The sequence below is a fragment of the Rhinatrema bivittatum genome, chromosome 11 (assembly GCF_901001135.1).
Source record: "Rhinatrema bivittatum chromosome 11, aRhiBiv1.1, whole genome shotgun sequence".
In the NCBI taxonomy this organism is placed as follows: domain Eukaryota; kingdom Metazoa; phylum Chordata; class Amphibia; order Gymnophiona; family Rhinatrematidae; genus Rhinatrema; species Rhinatrema bivittatum.
Window position 1 is genome coordinate 9,625,395 of NC_042625.1, and position 24,154 is coordinate 9,649,548.

At 43.0% G+C, this 24,154-nt stretch overlaps 1 protein-coding gene across 2 annotated transcripts in view; it reads left to right on the forward strand.

Moving 5' to 3' along the window:
* TTC28 (tetratricopeptide repeat domain 28) overlaps nt 1-24,154 on the forward strand; it is a 2,190,403-nt gene that overhangs the window by 1,305,390 nt on the left and 860,859 nt on the right. For both annotated transcript variants that reach the window (XM_029572102.1, XM_029572103.1), the window contains exons 4-5: nt 426-698; nt 8,716-8,846. In XM_029572102.1, the coding sequence (XP_029427962.1) occupies nt 426-698; nt 8,716-8,846 (404 nt within the window). The remainder of the gene's footprint in view (nt 1-425; nt 699-8,715; nt 8,847-24,154) is intronic.

Consider the following 24,154-nt stretch of genomic DNA (forward strand, 5'->3'; position numbering starts at 1 on the left):
GTCTTAAGCAAAGCAAAATCTTGTAAAGCCAGTGGTTATAAGCCACAGGGCCACAGATTATTTTAAGGGGTGAGTCAGCTCCTCCCGATGATGTTGCTGGGAGCCTCTGGTATGGGGGAGGGGCAGCTCAACAGTATTGGCACATCTTCCTTCCTACTCAACCACCACGGTGCACAGATTTTAAAGGGCAAGTCCTCTTAATGATATCGCTGGAGCCTTCAGTATGGGGGAAGGACAGCCTGAGCTCAACAGCTCCAGCAGATCTTCTCCCTTGCTCACCCTGTTGATATTTTTCTATTTTATTTTTCATTTAATTCTATGATAAATTTTTGGTGTGAGTGGACTTCAATGAAAAAACAATTGTATACGGGAAACTTGCACGTGCCCCAGATGAAAATAATTTGCTTTTGCTTTCCTTATTGCAGAGTCTTTGGAGCCAACCTATCAGCAGCTTCAGAAGATGAAGCTGGACAAAAGCCCCTTTGTGGTGGTGTCTGTGATCGGCCAGGAACTGCTAACAGCCGGGCATCACGGTGCTTCTGTGGTGGTTTTGGAAGCAGCACTGAAGATCGGAACCTGCAGTCTGAAACTGAGGGGTTCTGTGTTCTCTGCTCTGAGCAGTGCTTACTGGTCCCTCGGGAACACAGAGAAAAGCACGGGATATATGCAACAGGACCTGGAAGTAGCGAAGACCTTAGGTAACTTATCTTCCTTTGCTTTCCCCGCTTAATTTGCAGTCTGGTGTAAAAAATGGTAGAAATCGGCTTATTCAACACCATGCACTATGAATGAGAAGTAATATTTCCCTAAATGTGAGCAGAGAGGGTAGGAGGACTTTTTTTTTTTTTGCAGAAAGACATGTAAAGTTTCCAATGATAAAACTGCTGCATATATAGAGACCTTGGTTTTCAGTTTTGTATTTTTCATGGGTCTTTCAATATTATAACAAAATATCAGGAGAAAAATCAGTGGGAAATAATTTTTCCACGGACATTTTTTATTATAACATTGAAATTCCTAGGAAAAATAAAATAAAAACTGAAATTGAAGGTCCCTATGCATCTATTATTTTTATTATTATTGTTTCAATAAAAGTCCTCTTACTCATTTTAAGCTCAATATAGGTTGTTTTTCACAGGAAGCTCTCAGTTTTAGGAGACTAAGGGCTAGATTTTTTTTTTTTAATTATCTCTTTATTAAATTTTCAAAATTTACATCAAGAAACCATCTCAACATATTATTATGTATACAACCATTTCTACATCTTTTTTCTCAAAAACATTTTTCAGGAAAAACACTATAATGGCATACATTTTTTAAGTCCACTAATGACTCCAAGAATAACCTTTACTCATAATAAACTTCACAATGAAGGAGGAAAAGACTAAATTTTTAACTAGCTTAAGAGGTAACCTATATTAATTTGAGGGAATACATTCTTAGACATTTTGAGGTATCAAGTACCGAGTACAATAGTACCTGCATTAGGAACACTCAACCAACTTATCACTCAGGAACTGTATTAATTGTGAGGGAGTGTAAAACAAATAAGATTTTTCTTTAAATTTAACAAAACACTTGCACGGAAATTTTAACATAAACATGGCTCCTATTTGTAACACTTGAGGTCTTAATATCAGGAATTGCCTTCGTTTCTTTTGAGTGGTTTTTGAAACGTCAGGGAACATTTTGACCTGCATTCCCAAGAATTTTTCAAGGCGATTTTTAAAGAATAGTTTTAACACCCATTCCTTATCCATCTCCATGGCAAATGTTACTATCAGTGTCACAGGCTCAGCCAAGGCCTGGTCAGAGGTTTCCAGGAAGTCTGTAAGATTAAGTCCAATTCCTGTTTCTTTTTCTCCTCCAATTGCTCCCAAACTCTCCGGATTTTCCCTCTTAGTTGTTCTATCATCTTCACTTTTTTTCATTTCTTTCGCAGTTATGTAAAACATACGTACTACTGGTGGATCTGTTCTTGTCTCACTTTTAATATTTCTTGGAGATATCTGTTAAACATGTCTCTAGGTAATAAATGTGAGACTTTTGGAAAATTCACCAGGCGCAGATTTTTATTCAACAGCGCCAAATTATCTTTAACCATCAGGTCATGCTTACTTTTAATAGATTCTAGCAATGGTGTTCTCTCCATATCATGTTGATGTAAAACTTTAACCGTGTTTTCTACCATTTTAACACGAGTCTCATGATCCTGTACTGTTGCTACAATAGGTTCTGTTCGCTCAATTACCAAGTTTCCAAGTTTCTCCATAGCTTCCCAAATTGTTTCTAACGATATCATATCAGGTTTTGGTAGAGAAAAAGGAGGAATTTTTAAACTTATCTGTCGCGGAGTTGATGAGGTTCCCGGCGTGCTAGTACTCGGACTCGCCAAACCTCTTTCTGAAATGCCGATATCCGCGCCATACCCCTCGGGGTGTTCTTCACTGCCGGTTTCATCCAGATTGAGACTCCCTGCCTGAACATATCCTCCAGCTACTTCAGCTTGGGGGACTGCCGGTTCTCTCTCCGGATCACGCAGCGACGCTGGATTCCTCGGAGCTTCCCTCACCATCGAGGACAAGGTAGTTTCTGAGTCCGGCGGGGAACACGTATCCTCCAACTCGGTTCCTAGCGCCTGTTGCTCGATCCCCGATGGCAAAATACCTCTTAGAACGTGGGCATCCATGGGGCCAGTTTTCAGCGTCTCGGGGGGGTTCCCCACGGATGGCTCTCTCTCCTTCGCCTGCCGTTTTCTGGCCGAATGGGGCATTGTAAACGAAGAAAGTCAGGAAAATTGACTGAAGGAAAACAGCCCATGCTCACCCAGCTAGTACTCCGACGCCATCTTGGAGCCCTAAGGGCTAGATTTTAAAAGCCCTGCGTGCGTAAATCCTGCTGGATTTACGCGCGCAGGGCACTCGCGTGCCGGCGCACCTATTTTGCATAGGCTGCCGGCGCGCGCAAAGCCCCGGGATGCGCGTAAGTCCTGGGGCTTCGTAAAAGGGGCGGGAGGGGGCGTGTCAGCAGTCCGGGGGCATGTCCTGGGGGTGTGTCTGGGGGTCAGGGGCGGGCCGGGGGCGGGCCGGGAGGGCAGTCCCGAGTCCCCCGGCACTGCGGCCTGTGCCGGGGGATGCAGAGGCGGCGCGCGCAAGTTACGCCAGCTTCAAGCAGGCGTAACTTGCACAACAAAAGGTAGGGGGAAGGATTTAGGTAGGGCTGGGGGGTGGGGTAGATAGGGGAAGGGAGGGGAAGGTGGGGGGACGTGGAAGGAAAGTTCTCTCCAAGGCCGCTCTGATTTCGGAGCGGCCTCGGAGGGATCGGAGGCAGGCTGCGCGGCTTGGCGCGCGCAGGCTGCCGATTTTGCGCAGCCTTGCGCGCGCCGACCCCGGATTTTATAAGATATGCATGGCTACGCGCGTATCTTATAAAATCCGGCGTACTTTTGTTCGTGCCGGTTGCGCACCCTCTCTTCCCCCCCCCCCCCCCCCCCCCCGTGATTTCCGGTTCCCCTCTCCCTCACAGGCTCTCTCTCTTCTCTTGCACACCCTTTCACACACCCCTTGCACACCCTTTCACACACCCCTGCACACAGGTTCTCTCCATTTCTCTTTCTCATACCTACACACCCCTTCACACTGCTCCCTCTCACACACACAAATACACACCCTTACTCCCATACACACACAGACATACTCTAACACACACACAGACACAAACACACACTCTCTCACTTCCTACGCCGCTCCCCATCAGAAGCACAGCAGAAGCTTCCTCCTTCAGCCCCTGCAACAGACGGGGACTCTTCATTTTTCTTGAGGCGACACGAGGGCTGGTGCGGCTCTATTTCATGCATCTGCGGTGGGGAGGGTGGGAGGCAGGGCTGTTGCTCTTCCTCCTGCTTCAAGCCGCGACTGCATGACCTTTCCTTCTTCCCGCCTGTGCAGACCCACCACTTCCTCTTCCGGGCCACGGGGGCGGGCAGAAGAAAAGACTATGCAATTGCCGGCTGCAGACCCGTGGCACTCTAGGCAGCCACCCAGTGCTCCCACCGCTTGTGGCCCGCAGGCCTCCCTTCTCTTCTAGCATGAGCGGGATGGGCTCTGCTTGCGGCCGCCGATCTCCCGGCAGTCTCCCGGGGCAGACCGCACCCCCATTTAGTACACCACTGCCTTATATCACGAATTGGGTGCTTAAACCTGGTTGACAACCTCAAATCAGCTAAACTCATTCAGTTCAGAGGTGTTAAAAGTAGAAAGTGCAGTATTGTTCAATGGATGCATTGACAGATATTACAGTTAATATGGTGCCCACGTCTGTGGAGTTGTTTTACTACCAAAGGTACAGGAAATAAATTGGACAGAAATGGAGTGCAGAGAAATAAGGCAGCCGCACACCCATTTCTTTCTGTGAATGATATTTGCCTCACTTGCAAAGTGCTCCAGCAGTTTGTACTGCTCCAGGAACAGGACCCATGCACTCTCATGTTTCAGAGCTGAGTCCTTTTACTCTCAGAACCAGGATTGAAACACTGAGCTTTAATGGTCATTGCTTTTGATGTGTCTGAGGATGTATCTCAAGACTAGTTTTGAAAGTAAATTATAAGCTTATCTTTTTTTTGTTCATGTATAAAAAATTGAAATAATTGGATTTATTTTTGTTACTAAAAATAAAGTGCCCCTTAATACAGGCTTTCTGAAAAAAAAATAGCCTTTTCATAACTGTATATAGTTATCCAGATCAGGGGTATCAATGACTATCACTAGTGTGTGATAAGCCCCAATTTTATCTTATTTCTTTCTTTTTATAGATGGTTTAATCCTGTTTGCCAATGGACGTAACAATTTTCTCTCCAAAGGGATCAGATGGCAGGTCATTAACGCCCCTCAAATATCGTACAGGTTTTCTGCCTCAGCCAAAAGACTAAGAAGAGGCTGTTCCTGGGCCATGGCAAAAAAAAAAAAAAAAAAGCTGAGATCCTAAATGTAGGATATTAGATTAGGTGCCTAACTGGGAGATGCACTGAGTTGTGGTAGTGTGCTAACACCCAGTATTTTGCATGGCCCTGCCCAGATTCCCTCCCCTATTACAATGACCTGTTTTCTGTGCAATTTGCATGCATGACAAATGCAAATACATACAAAACAGGTCATTACTAGGCAATTTCATGCTAATATTTTATCGCGGCCAATCAAGGAAGTGATCAGCTGTGATAAAATAACCGCCCTTCCTTGGAAATTGTTAAATGTAACGTGGGAGTCCTGGGACCCTAACGCAGGTCCTGCGGCTCTTATGTTACATTTTAAGGGCCACGCAAAAAAAAAAAAAAAAAAAAAGCTCTCACAGCAAAAAATATAATAGTTGAGCAGGGGTCCGGGCTGGTTGTCGGCTCAACACAGGGCCACTACTCCAGGCGACCCGACACCCCCATACAGTGACAGACTCTCCCCAACCCTTTCTTCAGAAAATAAAAAGTACTCGCACCCCATTCTAAATAAACACATTAGGACACTGGCCCCCCCTTCTCCCACCCCTCCCCCAATAGTGATCTAAAACCCTTGTATATATAGTCCTCCTCCTTCCCCCTATATGTATAACAAAATCATTGTGGGTTTAGAGGACCCCCACCCCTGCACCTCCACCCGCCTACCCTCTGACCCTCCCAATTTGAAAAAAATTTGAAGACGCACCCTCGATGGGGTCCAGGGTGCCCCCTGGACCTTTGTGCCAATCTGAGCTCACCCTGTCATGTGACTGGGACAAGATCTGGGGATTGCACCTAGGCCAAAGATTTATTTTATCCATTTGGTGGGGGAAGAGGGAGCTCTTTACCCCCCAACAATTTTAGATCACTATTGGGGTAGGGGCCAGTCGCACAATGTATGTATTTAGCATGGGGGGTGGGCCGCACGTATTATTTTGTAAAGATGGGGTTGGGGGCTGCTGGCCCTGGTTTGAGCTAGGGGTTAGCCCTGACCCCCACTCAACTTTTATTTTTTGCAGGGCCATTTTTCAGCGGCCGGTCCTTTAAGGCGATGGCGGTCCCTTGAGGTTGCCTCCACCAGCTCACCTAAAGGGCTGCTAGCTGAGTGTTTTGTCTCATGGTGTTTGGTTGCAAGACAAAAAAAAGTGCCATATAGCCACAATGGTTTTTTGGGGCAGGGGCCCAACTATTGCGGTGATACCTTCCTGTGATAGTGGGACCCTCCCACAAAAAAACATAGTGGCTTAGTGGCACTTTTTTTTATCTCACAGCCAAACACCACATAGTGGCTTAGTGGCTCTAGGTGTAAATTTGGTGCCTATTTTTATCCAAATTTAGGACCCTACGTTTAACTGAAAATTTACAGAAATTTATGGGCCTGAAATTTAGGACTGCTATTCATTTGCTTAGATTTAGGCCCCTAGTTCTGAACATCAATGCTAAGCTCCTAACTTTGTCTCAGTGCCCTAACTCCACTTCTGTAGACAATATAAGCAATATATTTAGGACCCTAATGAAACTAGGCACTAAAAGTTTGGCCCTCATCTAGTTAGTTTTCAAAAGGTACAACTTAGAAGTTTAACTCCAGAAGTAAGGAGCCTAAACTCTTTGAAAATTGACCCTTTATGTTTTTATAAAAAGTGAATATAATGCAGTTTCTTCCTTTTAGTTCAATACTACAGTTACTGAGGTTTGTGTATTGCGCCAAATTCCTGGCTGTGTTGTGGTTTCGTGTACAACACTTTGTATTTGGTTTTCTGAAGTGTTTTATGTATGTTTATTGTTTAAGACAGTAACATATACTGCGCTCTGTGGTTGTACTTTGCTGCAGGATTCTGTTTAATACTGATACTCAGGCCAATCCACCTTTACCGGGAACCCGGTTTAATATTTAAATGGGTTGCTGCAGTGAAAAGGAGGCGCTAGGGGAAATTGTGTGTCCCTAGCGCCTCCTCGGCATTGGGGGACCAGGAGAGGTGGCTGTCAGTGCGGGTTAGGAAAACGGATGCTCAATTAATGAGCGCCTGTTTTCTAACCTGACTGCCAGCAACATTTTAAAAAACATTTTCCCTTACTGTTTTTTTCGGTTCCTCTGACTTAATATCAATATTAGTCTTCAGAACTACAAAAAAGCAGTTTTTTCTGCTTTTCTGTTCTTTAGGGGCTTTTCAAGAATGAACGCCTGCTCCGGGGTAGGCATTAATTTTTGAGAATAAAAATGTGCACGTCAGGCAAACATTTTTCTTTTTTGCATCAGGGTTAATAGCAACATAAATTTACATGTGATCAGAGCTATTAGCTGTGCACTAGTTTTGATGCACGTTTTGGACTCGCTAATCCCCTTTTTGCATAAGGGGTTTCAGACACGCATCCAAAACGCATGTAAAGCCTTGCGCTCAGCTGAGCGCACTATATTGCAGCAGCCTGACTGTGTTTTAATGTCACGATGGTGGGCGATTATATTGTTGGGTAGGGATGTGCATTCGTTTTGGATGAATTAGGCAATTTCAACGAAATTTCCTAATTCGTCCTATTTCAGGAAACCCGAAAAACTAACGTAATTTTTCCGAAATTTCGGAAAAATTCATTTTTCAGGTTAGTGCGCGCTAACTCCCCATTAGTGCGAGCTAACGTTTAAATGTTAGCGCGCACTAACTCGAAATTTTGGGTTCCCCGAAAAAAAAAGCCCAAACCGCGGGAAAAACGAAATTTCCCATGGTGGGCCGAAACTGAAACCCAAACCAATAGGTTCGGGCTTCGCACATCTCTATTGTTGGGTTACACTTGTGATTGCGCATGTGTTACAGGAGAATGTTATCTGTATTTTTCCTGTGACAAAGGGCCTGATTTACCTAGTTTTTATCACATTAAGATAGCAAGTCAGGGCGACATCATTGTTTCTGAGAGGCTGTTTAAGAAAATGGAAAGGGTATATATATGTATGTATATATATATATATATATATATATATATATGTGTGTGTGTATATATATGTATATGTATTATCTACTCTCCCTGTTAATTGTATTTTTATCAGTTATATGTAAGGGCTCTGCCCAAAAGTTCTTGTTTCTTGTGAACCGATGCGATGTGCGAACGACTATCGGTATAAAAGAGACTTTAAATAAATAAATAAATATATATATATATATATATATATATATATATATATATATATATATATATATATATGTATGTATGTATATGTTAAGAAGAATGGGTTTATATGTATATGAATATTTTTTACCTATATTTATTTATTTATTTATGAACTTTTAATATACCAACATTCGTAGAACACATCACGCCAGTTTACAATTAACTCAAAGACAGGAAAATTACATTGAACGAGGATCAGGGAGAGGGGAGCAGGCAAGAAAGGGGAAGAGGAGAAGGACCAGGAGCGAGTAAGAGAATGGAAAGGAGGAATGAGAAGAAAATGGAGAGTAACCATAACAACTATAATAACATTATTATATAATAATCTAGAGAAAAAGGTTTTAAACCACTTTGAAATAGCAAAATAAACTGTGTACAACCGTTATGGAATCCATGCAAAACTGGGTTGAAACCAGTTTCAAACACATTGCAAGGAATTTGAATGCAGACTGTATTGTATCTATTTCTGTTTCTATATGCACCATACACATAGGTAGATATATATATATAGATCTAGATAAATGTATAGTATTCATTGCAATAATGTTTGGTCCTGTTTGGCTTGGCTCTAGGTGACCAGTCGGGAGAATGCCGAGCTCATGGGAATCTGGGCTCCGCATTCTTCTCCAAAGGAAATTATCGTGAGGCCCTCACAAACCACAGACATCAGCTGGTGCTTGCCATGAAGCTGAAGGAGAGAGAGGTAGGAAGTTTGTTCAACAGAGCTATCGAGTTGTTTTTGTGCACTTTTGAGTCTGACCTGACGCTTCTGTTGTACTGAAAAATCTGTAACTCAGATTGTTCATTAACTGATGCACTTTACACAATGAACTTTCAACCGTCTCAGGTGCAATTGCCTCCTTTCACCTGCCCTACCCACCCTCCCCTATGTGCCCCCTATGCTCCCCCCATCCCAGTTCTCTTATTGCATTTTGTAAGAGACAACTCTGCCACACTGCTAATTGTAGATTCGTTATTGGATGATTATGGCTGCATCATAGAACAATTGCACACATCAATTAAATTACTGACATCACTTTTTAAACATAGTATCAAATCTCCAGTCTTCGCCTGCTGAATTTCCATAGTCTCATGCTACTTCGATGAATTGCTGTTAGGAACGCAGGGATTCAAAGCTTCACCCCCTCCGGGTAAGCTGCAGTTTAGTCCTTCATTATTGTGCAGTTATCTGCCGTATTTGATGTCCTGGTCCGTCAAAGAGCAGGAGGCGCTCATTAAGCAATGACAGCATAATTTTGTATGGCAGGCAAAGTCCGGCTATCAAAACCAAAGATCTGACAGACAACTTGTCTTGCTCTCACCCACCGATGCAATGTAAGAGTAGGAATATTGCACTACTTGGTATTCTCTGCCCATCCAGCTTTTAAACATTGCACATCCAGGATGTGGTCACACCCCACCATGGTAGTGGCACCAACCCAGCTGTAGCCATAACTTAGAAGCACCAAAGCTTGTTGTCAGTGCCCTTGCTGTGGGGGAAACCCAAACCTGACTCAATCAGCTAGCTGTCCGGCCTCGCCCCATACAGGGATTTTACGCAGCTTCTGAGAGAGAATATGCGATATAGAACGGAGAAGATGTGCTGAAAACCAGAGGCCCAGTGCAAACATTTTTTAAATAATGTTTTCAATTGCTACTGTAAGGCCTTTTCATCTTGACTGTGAGTACAGTTTTATTGTCTCTGGTGGGAATTGTATTTCCTTAAATGGGGGTGAGTGGGTGGAAAGAGGACATATGGGTTATGAAGTTAGTATGACATGGGGGCCAGTCAGTGTGCTGTCTGAGGAAGCAGGTCTGGCCACTTCTAAAACTGCCCAATGAATGTTTCCAGCAGAACAAGTGATCAGCAAATAGCATTAAACAAATTTTAATTTAATATTAATAGTCTAGGTAAGAAACATGATTCTTTCTTCGAGCAATGTTTTAATTTGCAATTTGACCATTCTTTTGTTAAATATTTAGTGTTATATCTGCATTAAAAATCTTGTGTAATATATAATTAGGATGAAAATTAGAAATGAAAATGATTATTGCTCTTGCAAAGTGAACTGTCTAATTGTCCACTGAGGTCAAGTGAATGATGTCTGCAATTTGATCATTCTTTTGTAGAATATGTGGTGTTGCTTCTGCATTAAAAATCTTCAGTAATGTGTAATTATGAGGAAAATTAGAAACAAAGACCATTACTGCTATTGCAAAGTGAACTGTTAATTGTCCATAGAGGTCACGTAAATGATGTTGAGATGTAATCTGGCTATGCAGACAGTGGATCAAATGATTAATTTAGACAAGAAATACTTCTAGTATACTGTTTAAAATAGCAGTTTTTGCAGAAAGGCAGGTGTTGGCATTAACTTCTCCAGGAAACATCCTGAATGTTTATGAATGTTGTAGTGCAGAGCTTTCCAAACATTTCATGTTGGTGACGCTTTTTAGACAATCATAATTTCACAACACAGTAATTCAGTCTACCAGCAAACCAGAGGTTAAAGGTTAAATGAACAAAATGTATTTCGACAATTTATGTATGTTTCCTTAAATATAACTATATAAATAAAAATGTAAATGTTCATTTGCTCAAAATCTTAAATCTCTGAAAGTTCTTCACCGATTGCTTTGAAATGTTGACACAACGTTGCATTCAAATACGCATGTGTTTTTATATACCTATATTTATATAGATGTCACACCTGTGACAGGTAAAAACATGCTTTTTTGGAAAAACAGCACCATCTGTTGGACGAACAAGCAACACACGCTATCTACAATATAAATGGGCTCTGACCGACGGCCCGCAAATGCGCAGTAGAGAGCAGCTCTACCCGCATGTGCGGAACATTGAGCTCTGCCCTACGTGCTGGGTGTCACAGAGGGGAGGAGGAAAGGGCAGACGAGTTGCCACTCTGAGAAACAGCTCAGTCCGTTTCTCCCCCGCTGGGGAAGGGGAGAAGGAGTAGGGACTGACGGACACACACAGGAGGAGGAAAGGGTAGAAGAGTCGCCGAGCCAGTCCGTCCACTGCCGGGGGAGGGAGTTGGGACGGCCGGAACAGAGCAAATGCAGTAGAAAGCGGCTGTGACGAGATCACAAGCAGCTGCAGCCTGCAGCAGCCAAAGCGCTGAACAGAGAACAGCTCGCCCTCCTCCCCCGCCCCCTGAGTCCTGCAGATAAGGAGAAGCCAAGTAAATATCCCGCAACTGCGGGGGGGAGGGGGAAGGCAATGCTGTCAACCCGCCCATGGGTCTCAGCCGCCACGGGAAGAGTTTACATGGGCATCACTCCACCCCCACTCTCAGCAAAGCACCATGGCGAAAGTGAAAACCAGAGCCCTGCTCCCTCTCAAGCCCCCAATCGGATTTCTTAAAGGCACAGGTCTCCGAGAAAGAGCAAAGTAAGCTAGGCAACGTGTCCAAACTCTGTTGCAGTTCCTGCCGCCTGCCCTTTGCGAGGGGGGGGGACGAAGTGTTTTCCTCACTCTCCCAGACACAACTGGTGTGGGAACTTTGCAAGCTCTTGCAAGTGCAGAGCAAAGACTTAGGTGGGGAGGGGACAAAAATCCCGCCCGTTTTAACTGAGTGAGAGAGAAGTGTGGTAATGTGCACTGAAGGGTGAATGTGAGTGCCAGAGAGAGAGGGAGACTACGTAAGGGATTGTGTATGTGTGTGAGAGGGATTGGGCGTGTGTGTGTGAGGGACAGAGGGAGAATGTATGTGCAAGAGAGAGAGAGGAAGCCTATGTAGGGGGCTGTATGAGAGAGAGATTCTCTACCCCATCCCCAGCTCTCCACTTATAGGTTACAGTGGAAGGGGTTCAGTGTAGAGGGGAATGAGAGAGAGCAAAGGAGTTGGGGCCTGTAAGGATAGAGTAAAAAGGGTCTGAGCCTGTCCCTCTGCCACCGGGGAAGGGGGGAGGGAGTTGGGATGGCAGGACCATTACGCCTCGCGAGATCCCCCTCGGCTACCACTGCAGCTCCTACCGCTGCCTCTGGCTTTTCGTGTTGCGGGGTGGGAGGGGGGGTGCGGAGCAGAGCAAAGACGTAGGAGGAGAGGGGACTAAAAGCTTGCCCGTTTTAACAGGCTTAACGGCTTGGACTAAATATTTTATGATTCCATTTCAATGTTCCCGATTGCATTGTTAAATTGAATTTTCATAGATTTCGATTTATTTTCATTTTGATTTAATTATTTCGTGTGACATTGCGTTGGAATTGAGCTGTGTCATTTACCATACCGTTCATTTAGTGAGTATAGTTTATGTTTTTTCTTTTTTCATTCTTTTTCATTTCTAGAATTATGCGGTTTACATCTAGACACGGATTGCTTCTCACATGGACAATTATATGTTGCGTGTTCTAGAGTCGGCAAACCAGACAATCTCTATATCTGCACAGACAATGGAACAACAAAAAATATTGTATACCCACAAGCATTGTAAAATTAACCATATTCGAAACGTGCGCTTTCTCTTTTTTTTCTTTTCCATTTAACCAGACTGAGCCACAGCAACGGGTGGCCGGGTACAGCTAGTACATAAATAAAATGTTTCATGACACAACCTATATCATATTAAATATTTTTGGGTTTCCACTTTCTCCATGCCGATCTCATACATTGCGAGATCGCATAAAATAAGTGCTACTCTTGCACATTCCCAAAGATAACATATGCCAATCACTAAAAAGTATTTTTTTTTTACCTTTGCTGTCTGATCTTAGTTTTCTAATCAGTTTGTCACAGACTTTTTTTTCACCTTCCCTTTCTTGTTTTTTTGCCAATTCCTTTTACAGGGTCTTTCTTTTTTTTTCTATTTCTTTTCTCTCCATCTGTCTTCTTCCCTCAAACACACAATCAAGTTCTCATTCTCACACGCTGTCTATCTCACACATACACACACACACACACACACATGCTCTCACACTCACATGCAGTCTCACGTATCCACAGCTCTCTCTCATACATACTGTCTCTCTCGTGCACATGCTTTCTCACTCTCACACACACATGCTCTCTTACTCAAGCACAGGCTCTCACTGTCACATGCTGTCCTTCTGCACGGGTTGCCGAAGGATGGGCTCTGCAGTGGCCCTGATCTTCTCTGGCCGTGACGTGGGATCCCCAGCGGCCCTATCGGGTTTCCTTCTCTTCTCGGGCCACTGCGATGTGGGATCCACAGTGGCCCTGCTATCGGGTTTCCTCCTGTTCTCGGGCCACCGCGACTTGGGATATGTGGCAGCCCATTAACGCTGCTCTTCTTCTGTATGCAGCAGATGCACCTCCTCCTCCCTGCCCACCCAACTCCGGCAACATTTTTCTTCCGGGGCTGCACGGGCAGGAAGGAGGAGGAGTGAACATGACCCTTTTCTTCGGGCCATGGTGAGGTAAGCTCCACCACGGCCCCGCCGATGTTCCGGCTGTAGTTCCCTGCTTCCACCGGCCCTGTGGACCGGGTGACACACCTCCACACTGCAGGTGACACACACTTTGGAAAGCTCTGTATAGTGGCTAAGGCTGAAACCCTGACAATATGTGCTATTGCTCTTGAGTTTCTAACTTCATACCAGCCATTTTTCTCTGAATGTTCCCCAGAGAAGGTGGATGTCAGTCAAGAATACTACCTGTTGAACAGCTCTGATTTATCCTGAACTCTGAATGGATCACAATTCATGACCCTTGGTCAGAGTAGTACTATTGCAACCAACAAACTCTTAAGGGCATTGGGGGTGAAATGGAAAATACACAAATATAGACATGTCTTCTAAGTGAATTTGTATAACAAGAGCATTTGTTCTTCATCAACCATCAACAGATTTTTTTTTTGTTGTTATGTTTTTTTGTTAATAAAACAGTATACCACTTATACTGCTTTAAACATTGATGGCAGTTCAACAATAATGTCACAATCACTTTTTGAATATCCAATAGCTGATACATTCATGAAAAACATAAACTCCCCCTCCCTTCCCCCCTCCTTAGAGATATCAAACCTTCTAACTATTCCGTAGTGGTTTCTGCGCTAAAGCCTATGAATGGCGTTTATATAATCTCATTACTGACTTCATTTTCCTGCATTAAAGGATATCAGTCATTGCAACCTATAAAATATTTAAGCAGGTCTTTCAGATCATCCAGTATTGATGTCACAAATTTATTCCAGATATTATGATGAAGATTTTGAGCTCTGTTGGTCATTGAATCCAGTGATTTTTGCTCAAGCAAGAAGAGATCTAGCATCACTGCTCTCCTTTCAGCAAAATCAGAGGCTTCTTTGTCCAACCATGTGGTCAAAATATTTTCAATGCTTGCATGCACTTTTTTGCTAGCAACATCTTATCAGCTCACTTTGAGGTCAATTTTAAAATGAGCGCATGTGCACCCATACAAGCGCATATTGGTGCACAAGCAAGAATATACTAGAATGTTTAATCGAACAAGCAGTTACATATTTATGTTTTAAAATGTACCAACTGCATGTACGTATGCTTCTAATTTTAAGAGGTTTCTCAAGCACAGCTAGTGCGCGTGGGTCTTCAATAGGACCATGTCAGCTTTTACGCATATGTGTCAGCGACTTTTAAAAAAATGCTCGCCTGAGGCACATTCAAAGTTTTCCAGTTGGTCCACCAGTTTGTCCAATTAATAGCAAGGTCTTTCAGACTCCTCTGGTTCTGCATCCTGCATGCTGCCCAGTTGACCTGGACCCCTTTACCCTGTCCTATAAGCCCTAAAACCTGAGATCTACAGACTTGCTCCTCCTCTGGAGCCGCAGTAAAGCTACACGGATATCTAGCATACCCTCGCTATGAGTTCTGTTTTTAAAATTCGGAGTTACAGCGTAAATCTTGGCCCTGCCCCGGAACCCCCATGCCCCACCTCTTTCCTCACATGTGAATGGGTAAATACACATGCATTTTGCTGCTTTTTAAAATCCATATTGCTCGCACATGGCCCACATGCGTGCGTACCTGGGCATTTTTGCTCGAGCAACATTTTTAAAATCGACTTGTAAATGCGTCTTACCTCTCTTACGTAACCCAGTATGCAAAAAGCTGATTACGACATAAAAAATATTAACATATTTTGTCAAAACAGTTGTATTCTCAAACAGTCCCACAAACAATCATTAATGTTGCTCCTTTATGTAAGCATCAGAGACATTCAGCCGTAGATATAAGATGAACTTTATAGGTCCAAAATGTATTCTTTGCAGGACTTTAAAATAAGTTTCCTTTAAATGTACACTCATTACAGCTTTATGCATGTGGGTCAAGCAAACCCTATATCATCTTCCTCCTAAGTCCACTTGTAAATCAATTGTCCATACTTTGGCTAATAATTTGAAACCTAAAGGGTAGATTTTCAAAACCTGTGCGTGCGCTGCACGGCACACGCAAAGGGGGTCAAATCCTGGAAAATTGCACGGCAACACATCGGGGCCTTCCCCAGTTCCCTCCCAGTCCGCTCCAATTAAGGAGCGGACTGGGAGGGAACTTCCCAACCCCCTAGCCTAATCTCCCTTCCCCTCCCCCTATCCCCATCCTAATTAGCCCTAATTTTTATATTTTACTTTTTGCTCCTGCCAAAGAGCAGGAGCAAGTTGCGTGCGCCGGCACAACAGCAAATGGCCGCTGTGCCAGGCGCCTCTAGCCTTGCCTCACCCCCTCCCCCGGACCATCCCTTTTTAAAGCCCCTGGACTTGGATGCGTGGCCAGGCCCGTTTGAAAATTGGCCCGGCTCGTGTAAGGCCCGGCCATGCACGTAAACCCCAGGATTTACGCAGGCCGGGGTTAGAAAATTTCCCCCTTATAGTTCCTTTCTACATTATTGTTATAGATATTGTAGTCTTTGCACAAAGCCTCAGGAGGCGTTGAAAGCTGCCATTAGTAAGCTTTGTTTCCATCGGCGTACAAATAGATAAAATATAGCTGAGTAACTGTAGATACATAAAATATTCTTGATTTCCAAATTGAAAATGTGTTTTACAATATTCAAAAGTGTGAATTTCTACAGATCTTATGTTGTTTAAGGATTGTATATAACCTTTCCCTTGTGTCTGCAGTGCCTTATATGCTTTGTGCATATCTCTATGTTTAAAATCTGCGTTCCCCACCAAAGGTAACCAATTCAGTTTGTTCCATGGTAGCTTTTAAAAGTTTCTAATGTATTTCCACCCTTTACATGCTGATCGGAAAATAACCAATTTCAAGAAATAGGATGGAAGATTTTCTCTCTTAGCATGTAAAATATATTGCGAGCTCAACGGAGCTGCATATTGTTCCTCTGTTTTATTGTGCTTATAGATTGATTGCCTACTATCCACTCCTTTATAATCCTCATCAAACATGCCAAATTATAAAATTGTAGATCTGCAAAACCTATCCTCCTCGTCTAACCTGGACGCCACCAGTCTACTAATTGGCAAATGTGGTTTACGTGCCTTCCAGAAAAATACTGAACAGAATTTGTAAATTAACTTGATGTCTTTTTTTCAGTAATATAATTGGAACCATCTGCATTATATGTAACAGTTTTAGAACGAGTATCATTTTAAACAGAGCAAGTCTTCCGGATAAAGATAATGGACGTTTTTTCCTGAAGTCTTCCATAATTTGGTGATATATTAAAGTGATACTGTTCACTAACATTGCTGTGAATTTTTATACCCAAAAACCTAATGGTAGAGTCTGCCCACTTCAAAGGAAAGTCTTCCCATTTATCTTTCAGGTGACCCTCCCACATCCATTACTTCTAACTTAGCAAGATTCAGTTTGAGACTTGAGAAACTACCAAATTTCGTAATAATAGTTAAAATTCTCGGTAGAGTTAGGCAAGCCTGTGTCAGAGTCATCAGTATGTCATTAGAAATAACATTAATTTTAATTCTTCTTGTTCTGTTTTCACCCCTTGCACCCTTTTATCTTGTAATTTAATGAGAGGCTCCAATGTGAGAATAAAGAGCAAGAGCAACAAGGCACATGCTTGTCTTGTGCCCCTCTCTAACTCAGAAGTCGCTGACTGGGATCCATTTACACAGATAAATGCTTTTGGCTACCAAAGTGTAGTTTTATAGCTTCATAAATCTTGCAAAAAAAATGTTTCCAAAGTAATTGCTAACAATACCCAGGAAGGCTTTTTCCACATCCAAACTTACTACTATAGGGTCAGTCAGTCCAAATCTCTTACACCAACAATAATCTTCTAATGTTCCCTGCTGATTTTCTTCCATATACGAGCCCTGTTTGTTCTTGTGATATTTTAAAGTGGGCAAAATTAACCTAAGTCTATTGGCTATGAATTTTGCATATATTTTCACATCCTGATTAAGGAGAGAGATTGGTCTATAAAATGATATTTGATCTTTGTTTAGCTTTGGCAACACTGGTATTACTGCGATCTGATTTGTCTCATGTATCTTCTTTTGCGTGAGCATATAATCATACAATTCTTATAGAAGACCAACCAGATGCTCTCTCAAAATCTTATAATAGGACACCGGAAGACTGTCAAGACCTAGTGATTTATAATTATGTAGGTCTTTAATCATCTACATGATGATTAAAGACATATATATATATCGACATGATGCGATATATATTGTGAATGCCGGTATAGAAAACTTAAAATAAATAAATAAATAAAATAAATCTAGTCTACTTTCTGTACTTTTATTGGTGCATTCAGTTTTTCTAATGCCACATCTGAAACTTGTGGCAAGCAAAGTCCTGAAATGACATCAACTCCATTATCTTCATTATCTGGCTTTGCTGTATATAATTTGTTATTAAAAAAATCTTTAAACACTTCTCCACGCTCCCTCATGTTATTTACTATGTGCCCCTGTTCATTTTTTATTCCACCTATACAATTTGCTGTTCTTTGTGCCTTGGCTAAATTTGCAATCATATACCTAGATTTATTCCCATATTGGAATAGCTTATGCTTGAACAGGAACAGTGAGCCAACTGCGTTTTGATGGATGAGATCATTGAGCCATTTCTGTGTGGATTTAAATTTTATTGCCCACTTCTCAGTCTGCAATTTGTTAAGTTGTTTTTTGTGGAAGGCTAATTTGTTCCCCAATTCTATGATATTTTGATTTAATTTCCTTTTTCTTGCCACGGCATAATTGATAATTTCATCTCAGAGGACTGCCTTTGAGGTTTCCCAAAATAGTATAGGGTTAATTTTATGCTGCTCATTAACTTCCTCAAAAAGCTTCCATTTCTCTTTCAAAAACTTATGAAATGGAGTCTTTGCTTAACCAAAGTTATATACACTAGTTGCCCTGGTTATTCCCCCTGGATTTCACAAAGGAACTTTCCACTTGACAACGATCTGAAATAACCAGATTCCTTATTGATAACTTTTCCACATGTCCAAGCATTTCCTGATTGTGAAGGATGTGCTCTTGAGTAGTGGGTGTAATCTCTTTATTTAGAATGGAGGACTCTCCATAAATCAATAACATTCAGATTGTCATGCAAAAATGTCACCCTTTGTCTCTCCCCCAATCTCCTGCTCTCATGGACTCCATATTCCTGTCCAATATTGGATCCGCCATGCGTTTAATATCCTCTTCCGAAATACTGGAAGCTGGACCCATACTTATAATAGTGTCTACCAGTTTAACAAAAAAATGTAAGTTCATACTGTTTAGGGGCATATGCAGACATCAATATGACCAACTTCCCATATAACCTCCCCTTTACCAATGTGAATTTTCCCTCCTCATCTGCTTTAGCACTTTCCATATATATTAAAGGCTACATTTTTATGCAATATTATACTCCTTTTCTCTTAGATGTTCCTGATGCATAGAACACCTGATTACATCATTTCTTCCTTAGTTTGTGTTCCTCATCTGCCATATGCGTTTCTAGGAGGAATATCACATTGCCTTTTAATTTATTTACATGAGTCAGTACCTGCTCTCTCTTAACCACATTCCAACTTATGTATTTAACCTGTGTCTACATCCTGTTTGTCTATCGCCCATAGAATTATTTCTTCTTGCCCCTCTAATTTGCTGTGTCCTAGCCCACACATTAAAAACCAATATACATCATTATGTTCAGACCACTGGTTAGAAAGAGCTTGCTCCAGGCTCACATCCATAAAACTTCATCAGTGTAAGGAATCCTACTATTCCCTTTCCCAACAACTCCCACCAAACATACTTCCACTAACCATATCAAATACATCCTCCCCTTTCCCAGTCCCTGAAACTCAAACATTGATACCACTCCCTCCAGAGAGCTCATGGTTCCTATTAATATGAGCAGGCTCCTTCCCCACTCTCATCATTGCCCATCGTCATTCCATCTGAAATTTCTTCAGGGTTCTTATGCCATTTGAAACCAAGCATCAACTCAATTCTACCATGTGTATGCTCTATTCGCTGTACAATGACTGCTGACTCTGTTGCCAACATCATTGTCTGCCCAAGATAGTTTACTTCATTTCCCTTCTTTCTCTTATATTGTGCTTACATCTCAAGAAAGACTCTGTTTGCTGCATTGTCTGCTTATCCTTAAAGCCTTTTTACCTGCACAAGATCTTGTGTCTTGCAATTGTTCACTTCCTTTCTAGGATGACAAAAAAGTTGCACAATACTGCAAAATTACTCACTATACTGTAATCTTTTACCTCTTTTTTTTCTCTGTCAACAATCAACATATTTGGAGAAAACTCCACATTTGTAATCCCCGTGTCATTGCTCCGGGCTCTGTGATAACCCTTCATGGGGATTTTCAATGTGCAGTTATGAGTAGCTCCTTGACGTCAGTTTCAATATTGCTATGGTTAGACCTATTTCTTTACTGTTTTTATATCTGCGAGGTAATCCTTGTTCTGCACATAATGTTGGTAGTACTATAGAATTTTAACATCTGTTCTGGGGGTAATTTATCTCAGAAGGCACTTACACAACCCCCTACCACTCTCCTGCGTATGTACAAATTGTGAACAATTTCACTGATGTAATCACTTTATCTTCTTATTTTATTATCCTATTTCACTGCTTAAACAATCAACTTTGTACAATTAAAGCAACAACAAAGTAATTGACTCATATTGCAATATATTTCCACCATCAGGAAGCATTTCCAATGTTTACACACTTTAAACAAATTTTTTTGCTGCTCAAAGCTTTGTGTGTCACCCGCATGCCAAATGCACAACTTCGCCGGGAACTGCAGTATAAAAAGAATTTGTTTCTGTGCCAATACCATGCATAGAGGAGAAATTTCTTTATGCTTCATCGAAACTTTGTAGAAATAATCCTGGAATAAACAGATTTGGTGATTTTGATTTTTAAGATCCCTTTTGGGTACTTGCCAGGTTCTTATGGCCTGGATTGGCCTCTGTTGGAAACAGGATGCTGGGCTTGATGGACCCTTGGTCTGACCCAGTATGGCAATTCTTATGTTCTTATGTTCTTTGTTTCCTAACCAACTCATGATAAGCTGTTTGTGTGCAAACGCCTGAATTTTCGAAGCCCGCTACGCACAAATACCGAGGGTTACATGTGTGGCTGGGCTCTGCATGTGTCGAGCACATTTTAGAAAGGGACGGGCCATGCACCTAACCCCCGATAAATGCAGATGTGCCAGGCCAACGAAAAGGGGCGGACTGGGGGGTGGGGTCTGGGCAGGGTTGGGGCCAACCAGGTCAGTGGCCATTAGGCCCTGTCCTGGGGAAGCGTACGCCGGCAGCCAGCTGGTGCATGAAAGTTACTTCTGCTCCCAAGGAGCAGTATTAAAAAAAATAAATTTGGGGTAGCTAGGTAGGGGTTAGGGGTCATGGTGGAGAGGGGAAAAGGGAGGAAGGTTAGGTAGAGGGGGGAGGGAAGTGGGAAAAAGGCAGCTCGCGTCGCCATGCATAATTGAAAAAAATCCCCCCCTCCCCCACCAATTATAAAATCAGACGCATGGGTGCGCAGATATCGTATTTTATAACATGCATGAGCACACATTTTAAAATTGACGCCAAAGTATAAAATCTTTGTTATTACTACTCTCAGCCATGTATCTCCATCCTGCTTCACTCCGAGGCAATGTGCTCTTTCAACTATTAACAATCCCTGCAAGACCGCCAGATTCAAGGCTTCCAGGAGCCATTTTTCGAGGAAGCTCAGTAAATTTTTGTCCTCCATGTTTTCCAGGAGCTCTACCAATCTAATAACATTTCTCCTGGCCCTGTTCTCCATCTTGTCGATTTTCTCTTCCTGCGATGTTAATAGTTTCTCCAGCTTTGTAACTTTTCCCGCCAGCACCTCAGATTCATCCTCTATTAATGCCATGCACCTCTAAACTATATCCAGTCTAGTTTCCAATTTAAAGAAGATTTTATTTTGGTGATTTAATTAGAAATAGAGTCTAACTTATCTTTCAGTGCATCTACCACTGCTGTTGATAATTCTGCCACTGCTGTTTCAGTTAAATGTGATGCTGCTGCCAGCAGCTCAGCAACAGTGGCCATCTTGTCCTCTGGATCATGCAATTTTTCTTATTCCTTTTTCCCTACTTGTACGAGTCTGTTACCTGGCAATTTATTCATATATCTGCCTATTGACATGTGCTAAGACATACAGCACCTTTTCCCAAGCACCTTAATGCCGTTTAAAGGTCAATTAATGTTGATTGCTGGGGGATGGAACCTGAAGCCCAGAAGTTTTCATCATCCCGGGTTCACCTCATCATTTGCCTTCATCGACAGACTTTTTTAAAACACCTACATTTTGATGTAGAGACTTAGAGTTCGATTTTGCATGTTGCTCATCAAAAATTCCTAAATACGCATGTATATGGGCCACGCACAAGGAACGTGGATTTTAAAAAGCCACAATTTATGTGCACTATATACACGTGCACTTGGCAAAAATAAGGGGGCAGGGCTGGGGCCAACACTTATGTGCGTAGCTTTGTATTTTAAAAGCAGAGGCTGCAATGCATGGTGGCTCGATAGCCGTGTAACTTTACTGCTGTTCCTGATGACGAGCAAGAGTCCAGGTAATGTGTTTTAAGCCTTACAAGACAGGGTGATGGGTCCAGATCAACTGGGGGGCATGTAGAATGAAGAACCAGAAGGGTCTGGAGGAACTCAATATTGATTGGGCAGACTGGTGGCTAATTGGAAAACTGGGAATGTCCCTCACGTGAACATCTTTTAAAATGCACGTACATGCGTGCGTCAAAGCCAGCAAAGTCCTATGGAAGTGCATGCATGATTTAAAATTCCAGTGTATCTCTGCTCACATGCCGATACGTGTGTGTATGGGTGCATGCATGCTCGTTTTAAAATTAGCCTGTTAAAGAACCAAGAGGAGAATTGACAGAGGTTTATAAAACCCATGAGTGGTGTGAAACAGGGAATGGTTATTTTTTCTTTCAAATAGTATTATGGAGCTGAGGAATTTGTTGCCAGAGAAGTATAGCTAGGTTTAGAAAAGGTTTAGGAAAGTTTCTGAATGACAGGTCAACTAACAGCTCTGTAGACTTTGGGGCAGATTTTAAAAGCCTTACGTGCACCGGGCCTATTTTCAAAAGGCCCGGCGATGCGCAACCCAGATGGGGGCAGACGGTCCGGTGGCTGGGCGGTCCGGGGGTGGTCCAGGAGGCATGGCCGAGGACTCCGGCACAGTGACCATTTGCCACTGTGCCGGGGGATTGCACGCCAGCACTCAGCCGTCGCGCACAAGTTACGCCTGCCTCTGCCAGGCGTAACTTCCAAAACAAAGGTACGGGGGTTTTCTTTAGGGCTGGGGGCAGGACAGGGAGGGGGGAGGGTTGGGGGGGAGGGAACGGGGAAAGCCAGCGGGGCTCCCCGAGGGCTCGGCGCGCGCAATTTGCACTAGTTTGCACCCCCTTGCGTGCGTCGGTCCCTGTGACATAGTGAGGGCAAAGGAGATCGGCGCCATTTTGAGTACTGGCATCCTAAGGCTGGCGTGCAGGAGGTCGCTCCTGGACCCCTGCTGGACTTTTGGCAAGTCTTGTGGGGGTCAGGAGGCCCCCCCCAAGCTGGCCAAAAGTCCCTGGGGGTCCAACGGGGGTCTCGGAGCGATCTCCTGCCCTCGGGCCATCGGCTGCCAGTAATCAAAATGGTGCTGATAGCCTTTGCCCATACTATGTCACAGGGGCTACCGGTGCCATTGGTCAGCCCCTGTCACATGGTAGGAGCACAAGATGGCGCCGATGGCCATGTGACAGCGGCTGACCAATGGCACCGGTAGCCCCTGTGACATATAGGTCAAAGGCTATCGGCACCATAATGAAACCAGCACCGAGGGTGTGAGAGTGTAGGGGATGGCTCCCAGATGCACCGCTGGACCACCAGGGAGTTTTGGTAAGTCTTGAGGGGGTCAGGAGGCTGGGGGCTTGTACTTAATTTTAGAAATCGCCGTTTTAACACTTCGGGGCGCCATACGGCCGAATGCAACGTATCTGCTCCCTGACTAATCCGAATCCCGAATGCAACGTATGGTGTCCCTCTGCACATCCCTACTAAATACCGTGAACAAATCAATACAATAAAAAAAGACTATTACGCTAAACAGCTTCATGGTGTAATATTTAATTCCAAATTACTTTTTAAAACAATTAAGGATCCATCTTCCACCATCTCGAATAACTGAATTTTCAAAGAATTCTTGCAGTGAATATGCCACGTCTACAGATTAAAAACACAATTCTCCACCTGCTTACCAACAAAAGACAATGAAAACAAAAAGGTGCAAGCTAAATGGAACACATTCAACACGGTATCTAAACTTGAAATTAACCAAATAATTACAAAAATTAAGCCTGCTATCCACCCATTGGACCTAATCCCCGCAAGTTCCCTGAAAACAGTAAACAGTGTAATCACACCAACAATCTCAACCATTCACTATCAGAAGGACTGGTCCCCACTGGGGCAAAACAAGCTGTGATTAAACTAATCCTGAAAAATAAAACAGGCAGAATTGATGATTGGCACAGCTACCAACCACTATCCA